The sequence below is a fragment of the Ahaetulla prasina genome, chromosome 1 (assembly GCF_028640845.1).
Source record: "Ahaetulla prasina isolate Xishuangbanna chromosome 1, ASM2864084v1, whole genome shotgun sequence".
Lineage (NCBI taxonomy): Eukaryota > Metazoa > Chordata > Lepidosauria > Squamata > Colubridae > Ahaetulla > Ahaetulla prasina.
In genome coordinates this window covers 55,507,053-55,530,068 of record NC_080539.1, presented here as the reverse complement: position 1 = coordinate 55,530,068, position 23,016 = coordinate 55,507,053, and the positions used below count along the sequence as shown (strand labels likewise).

General features: G+C 36.9%; 1 protein-coding gene across 1 annotated transcript in view; it reads left to right on the top strand.

The window, feature by feature from the left end:
- KCNH1 (potassium voltage-gated channel subfamily H member 1) overlaps positions 1-23,016 on the top strand; it is a 272,168-nt gene that overhangs the window by 152,439 nt on the left and 96,713 nt on the right. The window contains exons 8-10 of the mRNA XM_058165313.1: positions 721-920; positions 2,333-2,585; positions 12,563-12,759. Coding sequence (XP_058021296.1) covers positions 721-920; positions 2,333-2,585; positions 12,563-12,759 — 650 coding nt within the window. The remainder of the gene's footprint in view (positions 1-720; positions 921-2,332; positions 2,586-12,562; positions 12,760-23,016) is intronic.

Below are 23,016 nucleotides of genomic sequence, written 5' to 3'. Positions count from 1 at the left end.
TGTTGTGGCTTCTCAACTGTAACATTCTTTCTAAGCACATTTATTTGACTTTTATTGAAGATAATCTGATCTGTCAAGTGGAAAAAATCAGAGACCTTTCATGCTCAAGCTACTAAAGGGCTTTTGTTGAGTTGGCTTTTGTTGAATTTCTGTCCATTTTTTGTACAAGACATTTTTAAGTTTTGTAAGACTCCATAAACTTCTCTTTGGGAATGGTAAGCTTACAAAAGTTAATAAATATATGCATTCTATTTACAGCAGTGAAAGAGGCTGTGCCTATCTACAGTTTAGTGAATGGGAGGTAGTGATTTAAGGTGACATCAAGCTTGAATTGAATGAGCAGCCTCCAGGGTTAGAAAATGTTTCCCTAATTGCACAGCTGTGGAGTTACTCAGTAAGTCATTTAACATAAAACAAATTGAAAATGGCACTGTTAATTGAAACAAGGGAATTTGTATCAAGACGAGGCATCCTTCTTTTACGTAATACATGCAATTTTGAAAGGACATCTCTAAAGGCTTGTACCAATAGGCAATAAATGGCATCAGTGCTCAGGGTTGTAACAATTAAGATAATTATTACTGATGCAACTAATGGAATTGATGCTATTTTCTCCCACAAATACTGCAATGAATTGCTGTAGTTGCCAAACCATCTGCCTCTTTCAGAGAAGGCCCACCTTCATTTTGTTCCCCCTTCCCCACCTTCTTCTACTTGCAGCTCTGTTATACGCAACCATTTTTGGGAATGTGACAACTATCTTTCAGCAAATGTATGCTAATACAAACCGATATCACGAAATGCTGAACAGTGTCCGGGACTTCCTGAAGCTCTATCAAGTGCCCAAAGGCTTGAGTGAACGTGTGATGGATTACATTGTTTCTACCTGGTCAATGTCTAGGGGCATTGATACTGAAAAGGTGAGGTCCCTTGAGAAATCTAGCATTACCTAGCTTTTCACTGCTCTTTAATTTCATTATACGAGGTGCAATGACAATAAAGTAAACTAAACTAAAAACTAAACTAAACTACCATAAAATACCCTATATTTTTACTGCCACCCTGACTTCTTGTTTTGTAGAAAATCAATAAGTACTGGTTTATTTATTTAACAACCAAATTTATTGGTTGATTAATATATATTTTTTTTAAAAAAGTTTTATTTTTACAATCATATCAAATAATTCATCCAATGTACAATTATATACAATTAGTCGGGCTTGCCCAGTCACCACCCCCCTTTTTAACTCTCTTCCCTCTTCTACCTTCTTCTGCATTCTTTCCAAACCTTCCTCTCCTTCTCTTATCTACATCCTCTCCTCCCTCCACCCTACACTCCTTCTCCCTCTTCTACCCCTCTTCCTTCCTCTTCTCCTCTTTCCTACCTCCTACTCTCTCTTTTCTCCCTCCCCACCGTTCTAAAATGGTAACTGGGCAGACCCGACCCTACATTAATTCTTCAATAATCCCTGTACATGGTTGATTAATATTGATCTTCAAATTCTCAAGCCAACTTCTCAAGCTCTACCGATTTTGCATACATACAAAAATTGAAAAATGCTACAAAACGAATAACAAGTGTGTTTTGTACTCTGCAGTTAGTGCTAGTGGTTATGTTACATACTTATCTGAGCAAATCTGTTCAAATTTCATATAATCCCTTGAATCTCTAAACCCTGAGATTTTATTTTACCCCCTGTACTTAAGAATGTAAACTAAAGCTAATAAAGAGAAAGATTAAGTCTGACCTTTTTATGGTTATGAATTAATTTTTGAAATATAATACTTAACAGGTTCATAATAATAGTTGGAAGAAACTGTGATGATCAGTTATGTAGCAACAAGTTTATCAGTCAAATGAAACAGATTAAGAGTTTTACCATGATGTTGTTATTTTATTATACTTATTTGTATTTATAACAAGTAAATATTTTATTAATTTATTCTATTTTCATAGTTAATTACCATAATCTGAAAATAAGTTTGACTTAAATCACTATTTTCTTTCTGGCCTTGTAAAACTATAATATTCTGAAGTTACTTTAATTTATTATTAAGCAAAATGTGGGAAAACCCAGATCAAACAGGCATTGTTTCTTTAACTTGCCTCTAAATCCTTCGACAATCCTTTGTTTAACATTTACAGTGAGAAACAGAAGAGAATAAGCTTCTAGTTCTAGCTAGAACTGACTAGAAAGAAAGAATAAATTCATTGGCAAATTCACTAAGGATTAATTAATATTATTATTATTAACAAAAGTTAAATCTCACACAGGGTTTTAACACATTGTTTAAGGCTTGTACACACTTATTTTTGGTCCTGTTGTCCTAGGTTTTACAGATCTGTCCTAAGGACATGAGAGCAGATATCTGTGTACATCTGAATCGAAAAGTTTTTAAAGAGCACCCAGCATTCAGACTGGCTAGTGATGGGTGCCTGCGAGCTCTTGCAATGGAATTTCAGACTGTGCATTGTGCTCCGGGAGATCTGATTTACCATGCGGGTGAAAGCGTGGACAATCTGTGCTTTGTGGTTTCAGGATCCTTGGAGGTGATCCAAGATGATGAAGTTGTTGCAATTTTGGGTAAGTTCTATTATATTCTATCTGTGAGCATATCTGTGTATAAAATACAAACTGTAATTCTGTTGGTAGAAGGTTCACAATATGTTAGCAACGTGTAATATAGACCAGGGATCTCCAACCGTGGTCCCTTTAAGACTTGTGGACTTCAACTCCCTGAGTTCCTCAGCCAGCTGGCTGAGGAACTCAGGGAGTTGAAGTCCACAAGTCTTAAAGGGACCAAGGTTGGAGACCACTGACATAGACTATATAGCAATAATTAGTATTGGAATTGCAGTATAAAACAAAATGTCTACTTGTTAGATTTGGCCAGAGCATCCTTCCACGCTCTTTCAAACAGCAACATTTGTTTAATGAATGATAAAGGAATCATAGAAAGCTAAGCTGATAGACAGATTTATCTTTTTTATGGGGGTACTCTATTTATGAAATATTTCTGTAGAAAAACTTATGGCACCTATGCTACCTTCTCTTTTGGCCTTTTAGTTTTCTCAGCTCTTTTAAAAACTGTAGTAATGTCTTTAGACCTTTATTGTTTCGGTGCTAATTTTATTACAGGTAGTCCTCAAGTTACGAGCAAAATTGAGCCCAAAATTTATGTTGCTAAGTGAGAAATTTGTTAAGTGAGTTTTGCCCCATTTTATAACTTTTCTTGCCACATTGGTTAAGTGAATCACTGCAGTTGTTAAATTAGTAACTCGGTTGTTAAGTGAATCTGGTTTTCCCATTGACTTTGCTTGAAGAAGATGGCAAAAGATGGACACATGACCCCGGGACATTGCAATCATCATAAATGTCAGTCAGTTGTCAAGCATCTGAATGTAAATCATGTGACCATGGAGATACTGCAACGGTCATAAGTCATTTTTTAAAATGGTCACTAGGTGAACTGTAAATCGAGGACTACCTGTATTGAGCTTTTTATTTACTGTTATTACTCCCATTGCTGATTTTTTTTTTCATTGTGATATTTTCTGACATGGTTTTGGTCTTGTTTTAGTCTAGTGCACACAAGTCTGTCCATTGATTGAAGGCACTAGCAAAAGCTGGCAAGACACAACACACCTCCTCAACCCCTGTCAGTTGCTCAGCTCCACTTACATAGTTCTCCAAAGTCAGTAGTTGGACCTGTACAGTCACCACAAAACTTACGATCTTTGTTAAACAATTACCTGAAAAAACCCTGACATACAACCCATGCACATGCACAACATACCCATGCACAGAGCTTCAGTCAGGCTCTTTGCATTTTGATGCAATCATAGTGCTAATAGAATATTAGGGTTCTATTCAGGGTTCAGGGTTGAACTGTGAACTCCTTGGAGCTCTCTGACTTTGGTTGTCTTCTTGCAGATGTTTCATTATTTAATTAGGTAATGAAACATCTGCAAGAAAACAACCAAGCTCAGAGAGCACTAAGGACTCCACATTCGTAATGCTAATAGGAAGGGAGTAATGTCTAAATTGAAAACATTTGCCACATTTCCACATGCTTCCAAATATAAGCAAACAACATTATTTGGTAGAATTGTTTGCACTCCAGCATTGGTAATTTAGGGATGCCTTGTCTGCTGTGCAGTTTTCTGGAGCCAATAATCCCTGGCTGTTAATTTTATTATGTTAAGGATTCCTTTGAGCTACTGGTATATGTTTGCTTGTCTTTTTGGGTTGGAATTGGACAACTTGCCATGACCAGCCTGCGGCCTACTCACTGCTGCAAATTCGCCACAGGACAATTTGCTGTGGCCAATTCGCCATGGGAAAACTAGTTGCAGGATAATTCAACAATTTTACTTAATTATTTAAAATAATAAAAAAATTATTTTAATTTTTGTTATTCACATTTCATTTTGTCCCACCTTTTGCATCCTTTAAAATCCCTTAATTATTTTATTTCACCATTTCTTCTATCTTATGTAATTTTTGTCCTGCGGCAAGTTATCCCGCAGCGAGTTGGCTGTGGCACTTCGGTTGTTTGTTGGGCTTGTAACTGGGGTTGTTCCTCTTTTGGTTTTTGATATCACAGAAAGTTTTGTGGCTTCCCTTGTTCCACCTTGATGACAGAGGAGAGTTATGAGCAGTGGTGGGATTCAAGTAATTTAACAACCGGTTCTCTGCCCTAATGATTTCTTTCAACAACCAGTTTGCCAAACTGCTCAGAAAGTTAACAACCGGTTTTCCTGAACTGGTGCGAACTGGCTGAATCCCACCACTGGTTATGAGAGTTTTGGGGAGGGAGAAGGGGTTTGTAGCTTATCTTCTGTTTCTCCTGTAAACCATGAATTGAAGTATATTTTCCCTCGGCCTCTGGATAAACTTGATTTATAGTAAGTTTATTATACAAGGGAACAAAATGTATTCAGTTAGCCAAGAAGAATAACCTAACCAAATGAAATATTGTTCTAGGAGGCACAGCTTCCTACTTTCAATATAAAGTTGGCTGCAGTAGCATTTTACATGCTAGGTGAACTGTCCTTTGTGTTTTAAAGTTCTATATTTACACAGATAATACAGCTAAGAGTAATTAAAATGCAGTTCTTTTCCCTGTTGCAAGGAGGATGTGTAGACATAATTCCTAACAAAAATGATATTAAGTTAAAATAAAACTAAAGGAAAGATTGGGCTTTTATGAACACTGTGCACAGTCACACTTCCTCCTAACTTTGGCTCAAAGGTGCCAGGCTAATAATTTCTGATGAATACCTATTCATATGCAACCTTTGTATCATAGCCGATGCTGAGGCCAAGGGTTTTACTAAACCAATTTCTCCTGAAGGACCCTTCTAATATGTAGCCCCTTTGTCGTGCCTGAGCTGATGATACAGTAGGAGTGGAATCTCCTAGCTTCTGTTAGCTGCTTTCAGTTGGAGTACACATATTCCTTCCTTCTGGACATCTGCACTGGGTAATGGCTTGACACTAGCAAGGAGCCTGAAGTAGGATGATAGGTCATCTATCAAAAAGTCACATCTGCCCTCTTCCCAGCCCCATCACTATGTGAGATCCATTCTTAAAATCAGATGTTGGTTGGAAGCTCAGCATTGTGGGGAGATAAGATCCGAAGCAGCAAGTGACCTCTCGCTAGTTTTCATCATTCATGAGCTGATGTGATGAATGAGCTCTGCCCCATGTTGAGAGAATGCTGAAGCAGACCAACAGGCAGACTTTCCTGGACCACATTTTGAGATCCCATATTAATATATGGGAGACGGAGTATAGATGAGCTTTGTGAAACCACAGCTGGGCTTCAGGAGCGGGCTTCAAAACCTGGTGCTACCAGTTCGTTCGTGGGCGCGTGCGTGCTCGTGTGCATGTGCGATGCTTCCGCACATGCGCAGAAGTGTCCGGGTGGGTGGGCGGAGCCTCCCGCCACCGTTGCTACTGGGGCACCCGATCTAGGGTGAACCGGTAGCAACCCACCACTGCTGTGCTTACAAACTTTCTTCAGCTTTCCTTTGCTTTACAGACCTGTGACGGTCATATATGTGAGAATTGGTCAAAAAGTTACTTTTCCATTACCACCATAACTGCAAATAACTGCTAAACAAGGCACTCATTAAATGAGGACTACCTCTAATATTTTGCTACCTGCCTTCACATAGAATCATATAATTAAATTTGCTAAAAGCTGAGTTCTTGAATCTCTCCATTCTCAAGCTGTTGTGATTTTAAATGCTTGCTGGAATTTTGTAATGAGTTTTGGTAGGTTACTGACTCTGCTATGAGTTAATAGCCTTCAATGCAATTGAAACAGTTATTAAGTTGCGTGTGCTACAACCCAGCTGTGCAGTCATGTAGACTTGCCTAGAAAAAAAACCTGAGTGCTAAACAGATGTCAAGTGTACCAAGGGCTACTGGGAACAAAAAAACATGACAATTTTCTCTTAGACAAGAGCCAGCAGTAATCTGAGTCTGTTTCTAGCACTAATTAAAACACACAGTTCCCTGTAACAGAAGGACCCCAAAAAGAAAACCCAAACCCACCCAAAAACTGAATTTATAGGTAGTCCATGGTACTTTGACTTGTATGCTTCGTGTTGATTTTTTTAAAAAAGGTGAATGAATGTATTAATGGCTTTTAAATTAAAGGGCTTTTTTCTCCCTCTGCATATATAAACACTGTGTAATAGAGTTGGCCGGGAAGCACCACTTAAGAGAAGATAGTGGAGTTTTGGGGAGACTTTTTGTTAATGATATTGAACCTGCTAGTGGGAGACATCCTGAGACGGAAAGAAATGTGGATAGAATTTGCATGAAGAAAAGGTGAAATGCTACTTTTTTAGGTACTGATGTCAAACATCAGCAAATATAGATAGAAGATTCTTTTTTTTTCTTCCTTTTCTTTCACAGGGAAGTTATTAATCAATAGTTCTCATATAAACAGGATTTCTGTTACTCTGTTTAAAACTAGAATATTACTCTAAATAATGTAACAATGCTAACTCTCCATTATTAGAATATTAGCTTCTGCTGGTCTGTTTTCGCACTGACACTATCCACAGGAAAGTGTGACATTTATTTTAATAAACATTGGCTTTGATCCTAAGATAAATCAAGGAAGTTCAGAGAAGGAGTTTCATCCTGTCTTTCACATACAATCCCCTGAAAGCTTCTCTCAACATCAAACAGTTTTAAATAACGTGAGATAAGCCTGGGAGAAGTAACTGAGGGAAAGAGGATAAAATCCCAGTTGTAGGCATATTCAGAATTAAGTCCCATGAATTTCTGTAAGGCTTAGTCCCAAATATGTGTGCCTATTATTACAGCCTGGATTAGATTCGGAGGATGGCTGGCTTTGTGTGATTCCATGTTCCTTGCACTCCTCCACATTCTCTTCAGGAACTTCATAAATCAATCTTCCTTCCTTCCTTCCTTCCTTCCTTCCTTCCTTCCTTTCTCTTTCTTTCTCTTTCTTTCCTTCCTTCCTTCCCCTTCCTTCCTTCCTTCTTTCCCCTTCCTTCCTTCCTTCCTTCCTTCCTTCCTTCCTTCCTTCCTTCCTTCCTTCCTTCCTTTCTTCCTCTCTCCCTCCTTCCCTCCCCCTTCCTTCCTTCCTTCCTTCCTTCCTTCCTTCCTTTCTTCCTCTCTCCCTCCTTCCCTCCCCCTTCCTTCCTTCCTTCCTGCCTGCCTGCCTGCCTGCCGCCTGAGGCTAAAGGAGGTAGGATTCTTTTTCTTCTTATGTGTACTTTCTGAAATTGATTTATCAGAAGAGTCAAGGTCCTGTTTTTCACCTGCTATCCTGAAATTTGGCTAGTGAGATGAACCAGTTGCGCCAGATTGGGAAATGCCTCTTAATAGAAAGCATTATGAAAAGGGTTATTATGACTGTGGCATAAGCACATATAAAAAGCCTACTTTTGTGACGCAAATCTGAATGTTTTAATTTGTTTACCATCACCAGGGGATGGGTGGTTTCATTTATTTACTCTGAATAAGATAACACTTTGCACTGAAGGCAAGCATGGCTCTTGTGTCCTCAGATCTCCAGAGTAAATTATTATTTACATAACCATAATCCCGGAGGAAGAATTTAAAGAAAATAATGTTATTCCTATGGAGAACTTTCTGTATCTTTTGTTCTGTATGAAGAGGGTGTTAAATGGTCCATTTGCTTCAGGGAAGGAAAATCCTGCTGCTTTAATTTTATCTAATTGCCATCTTAACGTGTTCAGATAGTTGTTGTTGTAATGTTTATCTGAAATGGCTTTGCTTTATTGCTTTACCTCATTTATATAGAGGTGCCAGAGATGCTAGTTGTATCCCAGAGGAATAGATTTATAGAGAAGCACAAAAATATCTCAACCTTGCCCAGAAAAGCAAGGAATCTTACTCTGCAAATCTACAAACAGAGCTTGGAATTTTGTCAAATCAAGAGCAAATGACTAAACAGCAATTAAATGGAAATCCTAGCTGGATATCCTGAGAATTGAAGCTCAACATATTTGAAAGGTTGGGGAAAACAGACCGTGGGGAATATTGAATCCACCTGGATGTTACTTTTCAATTACATATTGTATTTTATATTAAAGTATTGACTGATGTTTTTATTATATCAAGAAATGAATAGTTCATGGAGTTAATAATGTATTGGAATTCTGCCATTCTTCCTTGAGAGCAAAAGATTGCTCCAACCATAGGCATACTTTTCTGGAAATAAGCCCACTAACGATATAAATACACAGTATTCTGTAAACTAGCATCGAACTTGCTGTTACAAAAGTCCAACTCGGTAATTTCAATTGAATAATGCACATTAATCCATACTAGCTTCATAACATAGGCTATTATCCTAATCCATGTAAGATATACCCTTTCACCATTTTTAACTGGAAAAAATGTACAGGTTGCAGGAAATCTCCACATAAAAATATTATATCTTCAGCTCACAGTACTTTAGCGTGATCAACAAATTGTAGCTCTAATAATCCAATCTTTACTTAGCATCTGGAGACTGAGGCAACCAGTTCACTGTGTCCAGCAATAAGGCAGGTTGCTCTGATTTGATTTCAAAGAAAAAAGCTGGCCTCTTGAACCATTAGACTTACAATTGCCTTTCTGATCTTCCCTTTCCTGGCAAGTAGACATTGTCCAACATGAGAAGACATCTTTCTTTTCCAGAGAAAAATGGAATAATATATTTTGTGTGATAACAGTTAGAGCTCGCCCTCTGAAAACACCATCTATTTGTGTAGGATTTTTTTTTTTTAAAAAAAGCTCAAATTTGGTATTTTCCATTAGAAAACAAAACAGCTCTCCTTTTGAAAACACCATCTATTTGTGTAGGATTAAAAAAAACCCGAGGTCAAATTTGGTATTTTCCATTAGAAAAAGAGAAAGGAACTCAATGTAGATCTAAGAAAGTGCTGTTCAGTTTTAATATGGTTCCTTCTTGTGATTTCTTCAAGCTTGGTTAATCCAGAATTAAACCCAGATGGATAACTATTCCTAACCTCATAGGCATAGCTGTAGCACCATTCAGACATTTGTTACCTGAACCTCCAACCCATAAGTGCTCCAGATAAATCTCTAGCTACTCTTCTGTGTCCTCAAACAATCTCAGCAACTTTGGTGTTCATGTAGCCAAACTGGGTTCCATGTAGCTAGCAACCTAATAATGTGGGTCTGTGCTACCATGGCAAAACAGTGCATGCCCTACTATATCACGTTTGAGTGCAACAGGAAAGTGATACAGCAAAGATCTATAGAAAGATCCCTCGCATCCTGGACATAAACTGTTTCAACTCCTACCCTCAAAACGACGCTATAGAGCACTGCACACCAGAACAACTAGACACAAGAACAGTTTTTCCCCGAAGGCCATCACTCTGCTAAACAAATAATTCCCTCAACACTGTCAGACTATTTACTGAATCTCCACTACTATTAATCTTCTCATAGTTCCCATCACCAATCTCTTTCCACTTATGACTGTATGACTATAACTTGTTGCTGGCAATCCTTATGATTTATATTGATATATTGACCATCAATTGTGTTGTAAATGCTGTACCTTGATGAACGTATCTTTTCTTTTATGTACACTGAGAGCATATGCACCAAGACAAATTCCTTGTGTGTCCAATCACACTTGGCCAATAAAATTCTATTCTATTCTATTCTATTCTAGAAATCTTTTATTTAAAAAACAAAAAACCTAACAAAACCCCTTTGTACAGTTGCAATTATTTCGGATATTTTCAGTTAAACCTAATTTCGTATTAATCTAAACTCAGTGGTGGGATTCAAGTAATTTAACAACCGGTTCTCTGCCCTAATGATTTCTCCCAACAACCAGTTTGCCAAACTGCTCAGAAAGTTAACCGGTTTTCCCGAAGTGGTGCGAACTGGCTGAATCCCACCATTGTCTAAACTGATTCCAAAAAGAAAGCCAGTTTGGTTGCGTGATTAAGGTGCCAGATTAGAAAGTGGGAGACCGTGAGTTCAATCCTGCTTAGCCATGAAAACCAGCTCGGTGACTTTGGGCCATCACTCTCTTGTCCCAACTCACCTCATAGGGTGGATGTTGTAGGGAAAATAGGAGTCAGTAAGAATATTGTGTGTGTTGCTGCCTTGAGTTATTTGTAAAAAGTAATAAAAGCAGGAAATTAAATAAATAAATAAATAAATAAATAAATAAATAAATAAATAAATAAATAAATATTAAAAGGGTTACGATTTTGTTTTGTTTCGGATCTGAACATATCTATCTACCAGTAGTCCTCGACCTACAACAGTTCATTTAGTGATCATTTGAAGTTACAATGACTGTTTCTCACACTTACTACCATTGTGGCATCCCCATAGTCCCATGATTAAAATTTGGATGCTTGGCAATTGACTCATATTTATGACAGTTGCAATATCCTGGGGTCATGTAACCTTTTGTAAACTTCTGATAAGCACAGTCAATGGAGAAGTGTTACTAACTTAACTACTGCAGCGATTTACTTAACAACTGTGGCAAAAAAGGTCATAAAATGGGGAAAAATTCACTTAATAAATGTCTCACTTAGCGACAGAAATTTTGGGCTCAATTGTGGTCAGTAGTCTGTATTTTGTTTCCATATAATTTACACAACAGACATTTGACAAAATAAATATTCTTTCAGATTCCAGGGGCAAGATCCTTTTATCCTCTGGATCTTTATACTAAGATACATTCTAATATCCAGAGTTTCTTCAGGTAAAAAATATATGAAAAAAATAGATGTCAATGAAAGAACTTAAAAGACATGCTTTAAGACAGTTGGTCTTAAAATCAAACAAAAATATGGCTGAAGAGAATAAGTCTGAGACAAGAATCTCAGATGACACTTAACAGGTATTCATTTTGCCTTCTGTGCTATGAAGCCCAGTAAAAGAAAAGAAATCAAGCTGTTAGATAGCATTTATAATTTTTGTCATATATCCATAGATGTCTTTGTCAAAATTATTATACTGAAGAGTGAGTTATATACATAGAGTGATATACATTATATTACTTAATAATTACTTATTACCTGAATCTCCTCAGCACCACATCCTCCAGTTGGTTCAACCTGTCCAAGGTGTCTTTCTTGGGAGAAGTGTTTGGTAGTACCCCATTTCCAGGAAATGAGAGGTGTGGGGCAAGGGTGAAATCTTGTAGGTTCTGACAGGTTCTGTCAGAACCGGTAGTGGACGTTTTGAGCAGTTTGGAGAACTGGTAGCGGAAATTTTGAATAGTTCAGAGAACCCGCAAATACCATCTCTGGTTGGCCCCACAGTGGGATGGGAATGGATATTTTGCAGTATCCTTCCCCTGCCATGCCCACCAAACCACACCCACCAAGCCACACCACGCCCACCAAGCCACGCCCATAGAACCAGTAGTAAAAAAAATTGGATTTCACCAGTGGTGTGGGGTCTGGAAGGTTTATTTGTCCAAGATGATCCTAGATCTGGAGGTGACATTGGCTACACTGATAAAACTTCCGGAAACTATTACAAACTCCACTGCACTTTGTTCTTCTGTCTGTCCCACCAAATGTTTCAGATCAATTCACCTGGGTGAATTAAGACATTGGCAGGATTGTGCTATATAATTTTAAGTTTAGCTTTATTTTAATTTACTGTGGCTGTTTTATTGCAATATTTTATAATTGCTGTGAAGCGCCAAGGTTCATAAAATATAGCTATAAATAAGTCTTTTTAAAAAAAGAAAAGAATGCAAATTATTCTAATAATGAATCCTACTGATTTGAATCTATATAAATTTTTGGTTGTTGATTAGGCCTGACAGTGCTAATTAAAAAATGATATTCATTGGCTGCTTATTGCTACAAAGACTGTATCCAGTCTCTCATTTTAGTTAAATATTTCCTTTGTGTTTAATTTGGTGCATAAAATAAGGCATGTAACTTTTAATAATAGTGAAAACTTTCTGGAATTATTTGCAGTTACATTTTGATAATTTTCTTAACATGGAAGCAATTAATTGATTGCAGATCCTTTCTCCCCCCTAGGCAAAGGGGATGTCTTTGGTGATGTCTTCTGGAAAGAGACCACTCTTGCCCAGTCGTGTGCGAATGTAAGGGCTTTGACTTACTGTGACCTTCATGTAATTAAAAGGGATGCCTTACAGAAAGTGCTGGAGTTCTACACAGCCTTTTCACATTCTTTCTCCAGGAATCTCATCCTGACCTACAATTTGCGAAAAAGGGTAAGGTATTATGGAATGGATGGAAAGAAGAGCTAAGAGCTTATTGGAATTGTGCTTTTGGATAATAAACAGTATGGATGGAAAATTCTTAGCATGCTAACTGTACTACCTTATGCTATAGTTTCCAGGTGTTCTTGGCAAGAAGAATGTATTTATTTATTTAGATTTGTATGGTTGCCCAACATGAATGATTGGTATACTGTAAAACCAAAAAAAAACCCAAATTACAACCAAAACCAGTGATGTCAACAGGAACCAAGCCAAAAAACCAACATTCAAATCAATCAACTTATCTTGATACACTTTCTGTAATCACACCACTTGAGTGGAAAGCCAAAAGGTGTACAATTGTTTTAATTTATTACTATCTCAGTGCAGCAGCCATTTGAAATTATATATTGAAATTCTTGCTGAGAACTCTGAACTTCATGAACTAGGGAAAATAATGCTTTTAACTTAATTGTTTATTTGATGTGAAAAGCCTCTGACCTTTTCGTGGTTCGTTGACTCTTGATTCCAGCCTCAGACTTGCTCTTTGAAGATGTAAACAAATCAGAGGCATGATATTATTTTTGGTTCTAGCTGTGTCCAACTGATTTGCATGGTGGCAAAAGACAGAACATGGTTTGAAGGTGAGAATTACTGGGAAACAGCCAGAATATGTTTCCAACTGCTCCTTGGGAAAACTGCTTAGATGTACACAGCAAAATACAACAAAATTATTATCTTTCTCTTTAATTATGACCTCTGCATATTGGGATTTATTTTTGTCCAAACATACACATAAACTGAGTTGGTCCTTTCAACAGCATCAAAAAGGCTTTCATGTTTGGATAACTTGTTTTCTACTTTATGGAGAGCTATATTAATCTACTGTATGGTAGAAAAAAATTAGGTGAAGTCTAGGTGTTTAAATGTATTAAAACAGACATTTTGTGAGCACTTCACACCCTCACGCCTTCTAACTCCTTTGTTTCTGTTTTTGACAAGAGAGAGTTAGAATGCTGAGGAGATTGGTGTATGGAAAAATACATCCTTTTAGAGTCATTTCATCATGTTCACCCTATGATTCATAATGAACCTGGATCACTCATGTGATTAATTCCAAGAAGCATTGTTCCCATTCTTAAATGTTTGGGGTTTTTTGCTTTTCCATCCTGTCTTATATGAGTTTCCTAATTATTTGGGATTGTCAATAACAAAAATCTAGATACGGTATTTAGAAATAAATGGTGATACACATTGAAATAGAATAAATGCCAGTGAACAGAAAATTTAATGATCTCACAAGTTGGGAGTTGTGGAAAATAAATAAAAGTATTTATTTTTAACACCCAAATTAAGTATATAAACATTCAGGACAGTTTTAGCAAGTTTCACAAGAGCAAACCATTTAACGAATGCAACTAAAATAAAGTGTATGTATCCTATACCTTTGTATACATATTTATATTTCTGTAACTTTCTGCAAAAATTCTCATGAGCAGAGATGGAATGTGCCAATATTGACATGGTTGTAGTCTGTTAGGTCTGAAACTGCTCTTATAAATGAGAAAATATATTTTCAAGATGTATGTTTTTGTTTTATGAAACATATCTGACAAAATTGTTGCAGCCATTTTTATCCACCAGAATGGTAGAATATTGGGAAAAAAATATATTCCAAGAGTAAAACTTTTGATTAGCAATATGCAGTGATTTTTAGAAAGACATTTTCTTACAATAACTTCAAATTCAGCATGGAATTAATTATCCTTTTGTTTACAACTTTAAGTGAAACAAAATCAATATACAATAATATCCAGTATATTTTAGGCTTCTGCCAGAGAAAAGCTAACATTTATGAAAACTAAGTTGGTAGCAAACATATTTAATAATGTTATTATTTTGCCTTCCTGAAAAACTGAGCATGGAATAGAGTAGAATTGAAGTCTGACATATTTTAAATAGAGTTGTTTGCTATAACAACAGATAAACATTTTTTCAAGGCTCAAGCACATTTCAGAAGATGTATGGAGATTAATCAGCCCACATATCCCTTTTCTCTCCTAACATATATTGCAAAAACTGTTTCAATATATCTCTATGGCTACTTCGTTGGGTGCAAAGCAATGCAGTATTTTCATTAATATTTTTTCTTATTTTATATATTAGCACCTGGGGCATACTTGGCAGCACCCACATATCTTGATTATGATATTGCTTGAATCTATGAATCCAATCCTTTGCAGAGTCTGACTGGTTTCTTATGTGCTTATATGTTAAAATAGTCTAGGTTTGTTCTATTGTTTGGAAATAATATTCTTAAAAACAATTTTTGTAGCATAATAGCGATGGTCACATATCAGGTGATGGATGAATTGGAAGTAATCTGGATGCAACCCTTTAATTCTTGCATCGGAACTCGTTGCACTCAGCATAAAGTTGGCAACATAGTGCCCTTTTTCAGTACAATGCATAGATAAGCATAAATTAAGTAGACATTTGTCAAGGATGTTTTAAATTTCATTCCTGGGCCAAGCAGTAAACTAGATTCAATAGCCTTTTCTAACTCTTTTGATTCTATTTGAATTAAATACATGACAATAAGATAAAAATTTCCTGACAGTTAGAACAATTAATCAGTGGAACAACTTGCCTCCAGAAGTTGTAAATGCTCCAACACTGGAAGTTTTTAAGAATAGAATAGAATAGAATAGAATAGAATAGAATAGAATAGAATAGAATAGAATTATTTATTGGCCAAGTGTGATTGGACACACAAGGAATTTGTCTTGGTGCATATGCTCTCAGTGTACATAAAAGAAAAGATACGTTCATCAAGGTACAACATTTACAACACAATTGATGGTCAATATATCAATATAAATCATAAGGATTGCCAGCAACTAGTCATACAGTCATAAGTGGAAAGAGATGGGTGATGGGAACTATGAGATGATTAATAGTAGTGCAGATTCAGTACATAGTTTGACAGTGTTGATGGAATTATTTGTTTAGCAGAGTGATGGCCTTCGGGAAAAAACTGTTCTTGTGTCTAGTTGTTCTGTTGTGCAGTGCTCTATAGCGTCGTTTTGAGGGTAGGAGTTGAAACAGTTTATGTCCAGGATGCGAGGGGTCTGTAAATATTTTCATGGCCCTCTTCTTGATTCGTGCAGTATACAGGTCCTCAATGGAAGGCAGGTTGGTAGCAATTATTTTTTCTGCAGTTCTAATTATCCTCTGAAGTCTGTGTTTTTCTTGTTGGGTTGCAGAACCGAACCAGACAGTTATAACCATTTGTCTGAAGTAGTGTAGGGTTTTCTGCCTAGGCAGGGGGTTGGACTAGAAGACCTCCAAGAACTCTGTTGTTCCGTATTCTGTAAGATACCAAAAAGAAGACAAGTGAAAAGAACAAATAACAATTATGCAGACTAATTGTTTCTGAGCAACAAGACAAAAAGCTCAAAACAAATTGACAAATTATCAGTACCTTTATGCTTGTCCACTGAAGAACTTTTGTGTTCTGTGTACAAACTGTTGTATGCAGTATATACTGTAAATGCTGTGAAAAATTATTGGGGGTTTGGTGTTATACCCACAAAATGTGAAAAGAAATAAAGAAATGTAGCAAAATAGGAAAAACTCACACTGTATATTGCACTTTCACTTTTTCGTAAAAATCTGTAGAGAAGACTTAGCTTTATTTTTTCCTATTTTGGCTTCATATCATGATGACATTTTCCATTATTCCATTATTTCTTCTCTGAGGACCTCAGAGCTTTGCTCCTGTCCTCTGGAACGCTTTGCCCCCTGCTGTGAGGTTGGCCCCAACCTTCCTATCTTTCCATAAGGGCCTAAAGATATGATTCTGCCGGTCTGCCCAGTGGGGGAATAGCCCAATGGAGGTGGTTGATCCCACCTCCCCCCACTCAGCCTTCATCCTCCCCAAGTGTTCCTGGTTTAAATGTCTGATTTTAACTTTTAATTTTTTTTATTTTTTTTATATTTTTTTTACATTTATATCCCGCCCTTCTCCGAAGACTTTTATTTATTTATTTTGTCACAACAATATATACGTATCATACAAAAAGATTATACAGTATATAAACATATATATGAGTAAATATTAGGAGGTATAAGCATATATATATATATATATAAGAAGAAGAAAAAGAAAAACAATAGGACAGGAACGGTAGGCACATTTGTGCTCTTATGCACGCCCCTTATGGTCCTCTTAGGAATGGGGTGAGGTCAATATTAGAAAGTTTTTGGTTATAAAGCTTTTGGGATTATGGGAAGAGACCACAGAGTCAGGTAAAGTGTTCCAAGCACTGATGATTCTGTTACAGAAGTCATATTTTCTGCAATCTAGATTAAAGCGGTTAACATTAAGTTTAAATCTATTGGTTGCTCTTGTGTTATTGCAATTAAAGCTGAAGTAGTCTTTAACAGGAAGGACATTACAATAGATGATTCTCAATAGATGATTTTCAACCAGAATTATCATAAACTAACTAACTAACTAACTAACTAACTAACTAACTAACTAACTAACTAATTAATTAATTCCAGATTGATATTAGCAGATTGATTTTGGAGCAGTCTAGGGAATGAAGGGCTTTGGCGTTACCAAAAGTAGAATAATTATTGATACCTCTTGAAGTACTCTGCTTTTTTACCTTAGGGACAAATGACCTGTAGACTACATTGCCTCCAACATTGTATTTTTGGCAGTCCAAAGTCCTCATACGACTGGTGAATATCTCTGGCAAATTGCCAAATAACAAAGCACAGGCTTCTGTTGATTTTTAGTTGGAAAGCAAAAGAGATGCATTAATTCTCCAACAGGTTTAATATATCTATATATTTTTTTTCCTGTTTCTTTTTTAAAAGGGGGGGATTGGGAGGGTAAATCCATCTGAAAAATCCCAACCTCCCTTCTTTTATATCATAACTATGCCTCTGTGGCTTTTGGCTGTCCCTGAGGACCTAAAAAAAAAAATACACTAGGAGGTAGGAAAGAGGAGAAGAGGAAGGAAGAGGGGTAGAAGAGGGAGAAGGCGTGTAGGGTGGAGGGAGGAGAGGATGTAGATAAGAGAAGGAGAGGAAGGTTTGGAAAGAAGGCAGAAGAAGGTAGAAGAGGGAAGAGAGTTAAAAAGGGGGGTGGTGACTGGGCAAGCCCGACTAATTGTATATAATTGTACATTGGATGAATTATTTGATATGATTGTAAAAATAAAACTTTTTTATAAAAAAAATAATAAAATAAAATAAATACACAACAGCAGCCACCAAAAAAAAATGACTTGTTTTTGCTTTATAAAGCAAAACAGCAATGTTTTACATAGCTACATATGTAACAAAAATCCACCCACCACTGGCAAATGAGACTTTCTTCCCCTTCCTAGTCTTTTCAATTATGAACCTAATCTTAATACAAGGAGTAATAATGTCAGTCCTATAAGTATAATTTTCTGTGAAAAGCTAAGAGCTTCTTAATGCATGAGAAGAAATATAGAAGTCCACTTTCCATAGATGTGTCCTGTGTGCTTCAAGACCTCAATAAAGAGGGAAATATGAAAAGTAAAACTGGCATTTTAAATTTACAGCAGAACAGAACAGAATAGAATAGAATAGAATTTTTTATTGGCCAAGTGTGATTGGACACACAAGGAATTTGTCTTGGTGCATATGCTCTCAGTGTACATAAAAGAAAAGATACGTTCATCAAGGTACAACATTTACAACACAATTGATGGTCAATATATCAATATAAATCATAAGGATTGCCAGCAACAAAGTTACAATCATACAGTCATAAGTGGAAAGAGAATGGTGATGGGAACGATGAGAAGATTAATAGTAGTGCAGATTTAGTAAATAGTTTGACAGTGTTGAGGGAATTATTTGTTTAGCAGAGTGATGGCCTTCGGGGAAAAACTGTTCTTGTGTCTAGTTGTTCTGGTGTGCAGTGCTCTATAGCGTCGTTTTGAGGGTAGGAGTTGAAACAGTTTATGTCCTGGATGTGAGGGATCTGTAAATATTTTCACGGCCCTCTTCTTGATTCGTGCAGTATACAGGTCCTCAATGGAAGGCAGGTTGGTAGCAATTATTTTTTCTGCAGTTCTAATTATCCTCTGAAGTCTGTGTCTTTCTTGTAGGGTTGCAGAACCAAACCAGACAGTTATAGTGGTGCAAATGACAGACTCAATAATTCCTCTGTAGAACTGAATCAGCAGCTCCTCAACAGTGTTACAAAGGAAAAATAAATTGGTTTATTTTAGTGTTTCTTTAAAGCTTAAAAAGTGTTTCAGGGGACTGAATTGAAAAGATATTTTTAAGCAGGGCAATTTTCCTCTTTTCGTCTATTGCCAATAAAACATTTATTACAGGGAGAAGAGTCTGTAATAATTTTTATCTGATTATTGAGATAATTATATTAATTGGGTTGCAGTGAATGATGGTTCTATATAATGAACATAGTTAAATTTGATTGATATTGAGTATTTATTTATGTGAAAAAAAAGTTGTTTGCAAATTGGAATCAGTTATTCAGATTCACCCTGGCATGTTTTGAGAAAAGTAAATAGGAGAAAATGGAAATGTTTTGTTAAGAATCTGGATGAAGCATACCAGATGGGAACTTTTTGGGGGGAAATGGTTTTGTTTTGAAAAAAAGTGCTCAACTAATTATCCTGTCGGAAACAGTAATGCACTCTTATAAACATCTAGTTTCTCATGGTTTGAAGTCTGAAATGTTTTGATTTGAGGACGAAAGAACAGGAATATTGACTTGAGGTATCATTTAAGAAGAAGAAGCCATACCTGGTATCAGAGTTTACAGAAAAGGCCTAATAGCAGAAAATGGAAGAAGGGAACAGGCAGCCATCTTAAGTCTTCCTTATTTCATATTTGAGTTAATTTGCTAGACAGTTCCTGTGAATGAAGAAGTTATTCTGAATGACTCCCTATATATCAAATTCCTCTGAAATGTCAAGCACTATAAAACATTTTATAGGTAGTGTAGGAAGTTAGCACCCACCCCCCTCCTAGAAGAATGAAATATTTTAGAACATATTAAAAAGGGGCATAATATTATATTTCCCTGGATGAAAAATGGAGAAACATGTTTTAAGGACAAAGTAGCTCCCTGCAGCTTCCTGCCTCCCCACCACTTTTGTCAATGGGCCATTAAGGCATCAGCCAGGCTCACTCATTCCCCCCACCTTTGTCAATGGGCCATCATCTGCAACATAATAGGACCCATCTAGCAACTGAAACTCATCACATGACACCTGGGAAGATTAAATCAGCGAGCAAGGCTAGCTAAGACACCCCCCGTCCCCCCGGGAGTCTGACAACCAGAGTCTGACAACCAATTGGGATACTCTTCCTGTGCCCCAAAAAGTTCAAAGCTCAGAAAAAGCATAAAGCCAGGGAGTGCACAGGATCTCATCCCTTTTCTGTTCAGGAACTCAAGCCATGTGATCCTGACCACCATTAAACCATCTTTCCAAGCAGCCTCCATGTTTCCAGTGTCTTTGTCCCCACTTGGAACTGAACCCAGATGGATATTTCTTCCAACAGTAGGGAATCCAGTATGTACATACTGTAAATTAAAATACTAATTAAAATGACGTCTTTATTTCTGTTGTACTTTCTTTCACTGATTCCAAAGTCTTTTAAGAATTGTGAGGAAAGTATGTGCCATCATATAAAATTAAGATGATTTCCTGTTCTCTTGATTTGGGAGAACTTTGATTTAGCAATTACACGAATTAATTAAACCACTTCCAAACTGATTAGTTGACATAATAATGTTCTTGTATTTTTTTAAAAAAATAAGGTGTATTTAACTTATATACAAGTTATAACAAAGTCAGTTCCAACTCTAGTCCCTGTGAGATCTCACTCTGAATATCTTGCAAACTGAGAATGGCATATTTATTCTTTCTGTTTCCAACCTTTCAACCAATTGCCAGTCCATAAAGCACCTGTTCCCTTATCTCATTGCAATTGTTTGCACAGGAGGACTTTGCCAAATCCAGTTTAAACATCATAGAGTACAATATTTATTGGATTTCCAATGTTGACCCCCCCAACACAAAATAGAGAAATATTGGTACCTTTTGTGCAAGGTTGGTTTTTTTTTAATGTATTTGCTTCTTTCCATTTTAATAATTCCTTCAATCATTTTCATAGGGCTAGATGTTCAGCTTACTTGGTCTATAATTTCTTTTGTCACCCCTTGATTCATTTTTAAAAACTATTCTATTGGCATCCTTCAGTCTCAAAAGACTATGGTATCGTGCTCTGGCAACAGCATCTAGTGTGACTAAAAAGGCCAATTCGAGAGTGGCAATCCCTTCCAAACTGAGGGCAGATACATTCTGGCCCCTGCCCAGCCACCAGATTTTGCTGGTTCCAGGACCTCTTTGCCTCAGCCTGCCAAATAAGTGTCTCTTCAAATTGGAGAAGGCCATGCTGTGTCTTTAGCCTCCAAGCTGAACGATCAGAGGTCAAGGTTTCCCAGTTGTTAATGTCCATTCCCAGGGCCTTTAGGTCCCTCTTGCAGATATCCTTATATCGCAGCTGTGGTCTAGGTACACATTTAAAAACTAGGTACACATTTTCAGTTATTGAGAGTATATCAGCCTTAAATAGAAATTGCATATAGTACCAACCAATTCATACTGTAAGTTCTTTTAAGAAGTCTTGATGGCTATCACTTGGACTGAGAAATTTATTTATTTTTAGTTTGTCTCTTTGGTTTACAACAGTGTTTTTCAAATGTGACAACTTTAAGATGTGTGGACTTTAACTGCTATAATTCTCCAGCCCACATTTTAAAGTTGCCACGTTTGAAAAAAGCTGGTTTATAACGCCACTGCTTGCCACTTCTATTTGTGTCAACCATATGATGTGTCACCCCACACAGTTGTGGATTATCCAACAAACTTATGTTTAAACAAATAATGGTTTAGAATGATGCATAAATCCAGATCAAGTGCAGGCTAATGTACGCCTTTGCAAATCAACTATAAGACTGTAGTCTTCATCAGAGCCGCGATGGCGCAGTGGTTAGAATGCAGTATTGCAGGCTACTGCTGACTGCCGGCTGACTGCAATTTGGCAGTTCGAATCTCACCAGGCTCAAGGTTGACTCAGCCTTCCATCCTTCCGAGGTCAGCAAAATGAGGACCCAAATTTCATATAAATCTAAGTGCTATTGCTATTTTTTTTCTTTCTTTCAGCCATGCCCCATTCTTGGAGATTTCCTGGACAAGTCCTAGCAGTTTTCTTGGCAAGATTTTTCAGAAATGGTTTGCCACAGCTTTAATTAACTGAACTTAATTCCCACTGATTTCAACAGGACTTTCAAATTGAAGGACAATTAACAGTGTTTATAGGAACAAGTGGACATGGTCTAGTGGTTAAGGCATCAGGTTAGGAAGTGGGAGACTGTGAGTTCTAGTCCCACTTTAGGAATGAAAGCCAGCTGGGTGGCTTTGGGCCAGTTACTCTCTCAGCACAACTCATCTCACAGGGTTGTTGTTGGAAAAAAAGAAGGAAGAAGTAGTGTTGTCTATGTTTGCCACCTGGAATTATTTGTAAAAATAATAAAGGTGAGAAATAAATGAATAAATGAGAGATTATACCTTTAGAAAGGTATAAAATTATAAGCACTAATATAGTGGCTCTTGGGGAAGAGGGAAATTTTCCAAATATATGTAAGCATGCTTTCTCTGTATCACTTATCCTTTAGCCCTAAGAGTTTTTTTATTTATTCTTTATCACATTTCTACACTGCATATCTCAGCTAAGTGACTTTGAGAGGTTTACAGTAAAAATGTAAAAAGTGGTGTAAAAGCGTAGATTAAAAATAAAGATAAAACAGAGCTTTAAAAAGTTAAACAATTACAGATTTAAAAGGTGGAGGGAGTGTCCTCATATCACCAACCACCCCCAGGATCACACATCACTCTTCAATCTCCAAGCCAACTGGCAGAGCCTGGTCTTAACACTCTTTTGGAAAACTAGAATAACGGGGGGCCTACTTTACCTCTGGGGGTAAGATGTTCCAAAGGGCAGGTGTAACAGCAGAGAAGGTTGTCTTCCTGGAACTAACCAGTTGAAATTCTTTAACTATCAGGATCTGAAATATACCCTGCCTTCCTGATTGGGTGTCAGCTTGTTTATATTTTTCATGAAAGCCTATCTATTGTCACTGAAGATGTCTGGCATAGCAATTAACTGTCTAGAGAAGCTTCC